At 41.3% G+C, this 6151-nt stretch overlaps 1 protein-coding gene across 1 annotated transcript; it reads right to left on the bottom strand.

Moving 5' to 3' along the window:
- Nucleotides 1–2591: 2591 nt before the first annotated feature.
- bmp15 (bone morphogenetic protein 15) lies at nt 2592–5805 on the bottom strand. Its single transcript, XM_023422729.2, has 2 exons — nt 5409–5805; nt 2592–4321 (listed from the first exon to the last, which is right to left on the bottom strand). Exons 1-2 carry the CDS (start codon nt 5683–5685, stop codon nt 3318–3320), a joined length of 1281 nt encoding a protein of 426 aa, XP_023278497.1. The 5' UTR covers nt 5686–5805; the 3' UTR covers nt 2592–3317.
- Nucleotides 5806–6151: the final 346 nt, after the last annotated feature.

The following is a 6151-nucleotide window of genomic DNA, read 5'->3' as shown; positions in this document are numbered from 1 at the left end:
CATGACTATGTCCGACTTTTAACTTCTTTTTCTTTTCATAAAATATACTTTTACCGCAATTCCAGTGATGTATTTAATCTTTTTCATGTTTATTTTCATCTGATTTTAACCCACAGGAGCCATGTTTTGTTCAGCATCTTTTTATTGTTCTAAAAATAAGCTTAAGTTTAAATGAAATACCTCAGCTGTAATTTTTAATTTTCATTGCACCTCTTCGTTGCATACATTTACATAACTTCTAGTAAACATCAGATAGACTGTCTTTACGTCCCTGTGCTTCCACCATGAAATTGGCTAGATCGAACCATATTACTGCCTAAAATCATAAAAAAAAAATACTTTAGTGGGAATACTCTTCTGTGTTTAGATTTTGTGACTCAATACAAGCCAAAAATCTCTGCGTGTGCCAAAGTAATCACTTTCTGAGTCACATTGCCATTGATCAACAACATTGGAAAGATATTAGTAAAACTCTTTCTCATTAAAGTGTTGTTGCTCTACTGTGTGTTGCTATATATATATATATATATATATGTGGAGGAACACATGTTATTATCTAAGTTACATCACAGTTCAGTGTAACCTTTACCTGAGAGTCTGTCTAGTAATATGTAGGAAAAAAACTGCCCTAAATATTAGAAATAGACAGAAAAGAAAGATTAAGAAAAGAGTAAACGAAATGTACATATGTTTCACAGTGCCACATATAGAAGGTTTGTGGCTTATCACGATTTACATGCTTGTTTTCAGTCTCTATATCTGCATGATCATGTGTGTTTGTTGCGTGTTTATGCACACGTGTGTTTCTGCTTCAATCAGTCCACATAGATATCCATGTTGAGGGTGGGTGTGTGTGGGTAAACAGTGATAGACGAACAGCTTCTCTTTGACCCACTTACAATACCTGATTGATACAGAGCAAAGTGCACCTCTTAACCCAGTGACACTGACCTTCATCTGCACAATTTACAGTAACACTAAAGGAGCCTGAACACGTGGAACAAAATCCATTTATAAACTGCTTATTATGGTATAACCATTTATGAACTCGTACATAGGCTATGACTGCCTGTTTTTATTCCAATAATGACACTTTCACTTCACTTTGCCCTATTTTAATAAAATATTCAAGTAATAACACATCTGTGTGTTTCTATTGAAGGCTGGTTTATTCATAAAGCACCACTCAGACACAGGATCATTCACAGTGCTTTACAAAGGCATGGAAATACATAAAAATGATAAAAACGAGAGCAAAAATGAAAATAAATACTCAAACATGTGCAAAGAAGTACAATGTGAAATTACAGGGCTCTAAATTCAGAGCTCTAAAAGGAGGAAATATGGTTGTTTCTTCTCCTTTCTGTGTCAAGAAGTTGTTTTTTCAACCTTTCCTGGCTGTTCAATAAGTAGAAACAACATAAGTTATCTATATATGTCAGAGGGCCTGCTTCGATTGTTTACATCCAGCTTGACCTTTTTTCCTTGATGTAAATTTCACGACCTTCCTCAAAGACTTCTGATAGTGAGGTCAGGGTGAAGTAAGGGGCGAACAGAAAAAATGGTTTATGAAACTCGCAATGCAGAGTTCAGACAGATCCCTGAATGCATACCAGACAGAAAACACACAACAAATACACATTATATATTGGAAAGATTAATCTTAAAGTAGAGACAGTATTTTAATTGGTCAAACATCTATTTATTTTTCTCAAGAAGAAAACCGGTGAGAAACCAGATTTGTCTGCTGCTGATGGAAACGTTATGCACCATTTTAGTGAACAGTGCCATCTTGTGGATGTTTTGCATTAATGCAGTCTCCTGAGATTTTTGTGTCGTGCTGTAAATTAACTTAAGTAAAGGGATGTCTTTACAATTTGTAAAAGATTCTGTTACAAAATGAATGAATGAGATGAAATAAATGATTTTTTTTGAGATTGTGAATTACAATACTTTTATGTACTTTTGTTTTCTCTTATGGGGGATTATGATCCACTGCTTCTCTGTTGGGACCAAGCTGTGAAAGTTTTTCGCAATAGCAAATAAGTCAGTTTCCTAAATGTTGAATTTCTCCTTTAAACTTCTGTTCAGTAGCAGTTCTGGAGTTTTCGATCATAGAACATGGTCTTCTTAGCTCCCTAGCTTGTCTACCGTGACTTAAACCGTTTAATCTTGACTTTGGAAAAAAAAACAAAAACTAGTTTTTAAACAAAATCATCAAAAAAGACAATAAATGAGGTTTTAGAAAACATGCATTTTATTTTATTCTTCATCTTCACTCGTAATAAAAATTGCATTCTTTTCCACTCCACTCAACAATTCTGTTTTCTTTAACATACAACACTTGCTTCTCTTCATAATCCTTCATTTTGTTTTGATTTTTTATATAAGACAGGCCAGTAGCAGCCCTTTTTCTTTTATTATAAATATTTACAAAATGCAAAAGTTCAGACTGTAAACAGCAAAAATGTCACATCATACGACCTTTACAGTTACATCCAACACGGTCGATAAAATACTTTCTCTGTTTTTAAGCAGTGTCTGATTTCTCACAGAGGAACATGGCCACACGCAGCGGCATCATGTTTTTTTTTTTTGTTTTTTTTACACACAAATCTATGAGTTTTTTTGGCTGATTATTAGAGTCCTGAAGTGAGACAGATGAGGTTTTTAAAGAAAAAAAAAAAGGAACAAGACAGAAAAGAAAGAACGAATACACAGACAGACAGAAGGAAGAAAATATTCATCAGATGACTGTGATTTGAGGTCGAAGGTTGACTTCAAAAAACACAAATGAACCAGTGCTTAATCCTAAAGTTATCAGTTTTCTTAAAAGGTTCCCATGATGTTTAGTCAAGTTTATGAAGCTACTGCAGAAGTTTAGTTTGAGTTCCCCCGGAATTTACTTTTAGCTTAGTTTAATCAAATTACTACTTACATCAAGTTGGTTAAGCTGCTCTCAAGGGTCGTAAAATGCTTCCAAAATTACCTGCAACCTTTTATAGTGACTATGAATCCAGCAATCAGCACATTCACCTTTCCACCAGATTAGAGTCACAGTATAATAATGCCACAATAATTCAGAATATCAGGACGTAGCGACTCCCCTCCCAGCGGCACGGCCCATGGTTCACATTCGGCAGCTGCCTTTTAAAGTGCTTTAACAGGGATGGTGACGATCTGAAACCACAACAACTTCCTCCTTCCAGTCTCAAGCTCATTGTGGTTAGCCGCCAAGCTGTAGATCAAAGAAATGACCCATCATCATCCACCCCCTTTTTTAAGTCTCTTTTCTCAGTGCTTCCGCTCCCGAGTCTTTAGCGACACGTGCACGACTCGGCCACCATGTCCTCCAGCTCCCTGTAGTCCACCTTATTCTTGTGCACAACCAGCACGCTCATGGGCATGTACTTGTAAGGCACGCAGGACGGAGGAGGGACGTCCCCGACGCCCAGGTCGTTGATGACGGTCTGGATGATGGCGTGGTTGGGGGAGTGGTAGCCGTAGTGGAGCAACCTCGGGCAGTCGCCCTGGCAGAAGCGAGGGTTGTACACCGGCGGGGCGATGAAGTGGCCCCAGCCGAGCTCGTCGAAGGAGAGGCGGAAGGAGTGGAGCTTGCAGCGGTTCTTGGGTACGCTGGTTTTGCGTTTGTAGTTGGGGATCTCGGCGATGATGGAGGCGGAGGGGGAGGTGGAGAAAGAGGAGGAGGAAGTAGGGGCGTTTTTCAGGGCGTCCAGCGAAGGATCTTTCGCCTCTGAAGAGTCTTTGGAGCGACGGCGCCGGCGAAGCGAAGGGTGCCACTGCCCTATTCGCCTCATGATGTTCTCCCCTTCACCCCCCAACAACTCCCCCATCCAGTCCTTCACTTCCCTCTCCTCCTCCAGGTACAGAAGAAGGGACGGGACTTCGAGGTGAGGTTCCTCTCTCGGTCTTCCTCTACGACGAGTCTGCCACCAGAGGCTGCCGTCCTCTTCAGCAAGCCCAGGTTCTGTGCACCGGTACTGGGCAGTGAGGATCAAGTGTCCCCCCTTGCCCCGGTCCTTCCTCTGTAGGACGTGCCCGGTGACGTGTGCCGTGATGTCCGTCTCCGTCCACCGCTCGTGGGGCTCCAGAGTGACCAGGCTCTCCGGTCCCAGTGAGGTGATCTGAGCTCTGCAGCGGGGCGGCTCAAGGGCCTGGGTGGTGCTTGAAGTTGTGGTTGAGGAAGAAGAAGAAGAAGAAGAAGAGGATGAAGAGCGGAGATGGATGAAAGAGGCTTTGATGAGCTGCTCCGAGGGAAGAGTGTCAAGGTTGTACTGTACTGTGAAGGTGTAGTGGGAGTCTGGAAGAGAGATGCCCATAGTTAATGACTGACACACTCAGTCCCTCTCAATACAGTTTTGGTGAAAATATGTAATTATATATAAATAAATAAATGTTTTAAAAACAAAATGATCTTTAAAAATGTTTTAAAAGTAAATCTTTTCTTGTATTAATGCCCATCACTGTGATACGCCAATGGTAGGAACTTATGCTGTTGCCTCTGGACAACATCGTAACCAACAGAAAAACTGGAGTATCAAAATAGATAGCTGATTAGCAACAGTAAGAATTAAAAAGAAAGAGGGTCCTCTGCTTTCAGTTCAATCATTATCATTAAAGTAAAAAGTGCTCTGAGAAGGCATTATTTGGCCTCCGTATTGTTATGAAGTTGGATGTGGGCCGCAGACATTTTTGAGATTTTCAAGTGGGTCAGGAGTTGGAAAAGGTTGGGAACCACTGGACTAGATGCCTCATTACACTGAAACATGAAACAAGAGCTAGATAAAATGAATCTGCAAGAAATCAAGGTTAATTCAGACAAGTCTGTGTCATCGTTAGCCGATAACGTAAAGTATTCTCAGCTTTCATGTGAACTATCATGCCAGATTTGGCGTCATTCTTTAATAAGATCACTGTTTTTGAAACCTAATCTATTTAATTAATGTCCTGTTCACCTGATCTGTGTCAGAAAATGCAAGTGAATGGTGGTACAGATGATCAGAGCCCTCACATGGTTATGGAAGATACACAGAAAGCTAAAACAATCAGCAGTCCAACTATTGTATTGGATGGCTGCCATTTTTTTTTTTTTGGTGGTGGGAGGGTTTAAAACAATATAATAAGAAGCACAGGGAAATAAAAAAGTCTCATGAAATGTGTTTGGAATCAGTGTATGAAACATAATAAGTTAATAGAGCATTTTTGGACACGAGCTGGCAGTTTACCGACATGTATAAAAAGTTATCCCTCTGCCAAAATAAAACACTTCCGGTCATAAAACTCTGAACCACCTGTTGCAGAGTCGGACCCAGTGGCTGGGTTGTGATTGCCTCTGGAAAATAGATTAGATGCAGATCTTTAGGAGATTAGTAAACTGGCTGTTTCACCTCTCGACGCTGGCAAGTAGTGCACCGTAGACGCCGTGGGTCTCAGCAGTCGGACCGTGTTGGAGCCGAACTTCCGGTGCTGTTTGGGCCTGCCGTCCGGTCCGGCCGCGCTCCGGTACAAACTCAACATGAACTGCACGTTCTGGTCCGCTTCCTGCTCGTGCGTCAGAGGCCGGTGATGCGCGCCAGAGAGCTCGGAGGCCATTTTTAGCGCGGTGCAGGTAAAAGTCAACAGGAGGATGAAACAGGACAGGACGCAGACACGCAGCGCCCTCATTGTTGGTTATAAATCCTCTGGTGCTAGCGAGCTCCACCAACGAGGCTATGACTGGCAACCATCCCCAGCACGGCCGAGGGCGCGATTTTACAGGCTCACCTGTTCACCTGCCATTTTGGTCGCGACAATCAACTTCCTGAAATTGACGGTGACCCCAATTAACCCTTCGGATATGCGTGAGCCGCCCACAGGAGCGCGAGGAAGCCATTCGATTGGGTCGGTAAAGGTGCTCAAATGTACATGGAGGCAAATGTGAATTTTAAATGCACTTTATACACATTCTGATATTTGATGAATGTGTTCTTTGCTGTTATCCTCTGTATCCTACTTTACAGAAACAATATATATTTTTTTAGCATCCATAGTTTCCAGGTTAACTTTGCACAGTGTGTGTTAATTTTAAGACAGCCAGGATAATTAATAATTAATAAAAAATCCAGGTTTAATTCAGGAAAAGCAAAATGTG

This window comes from Seriola lalandi, unplaced genomic scaffold, assembly GCF_002814215.2.
Source record: "Seriola lalandi dorsalis isolate HSWRI2012SDOR001 ecotype SW California unplaced genomic scaffold, Sedor1 jcf7180002054684, whole genome shotgun sequence".
NCBI classification, from domain to species: domain Eukaryota; kingdom Metazoa; phylum Chordata; class Actinopteri; order Carangiformes; family Carangidae; genus Seriola; species Seriola lalandi.
The sequence above is the reverse complement of the archived record's forward strand: the minus strand, read 5'-3'. Positions and strand labels throughout refer to the sequence as shown.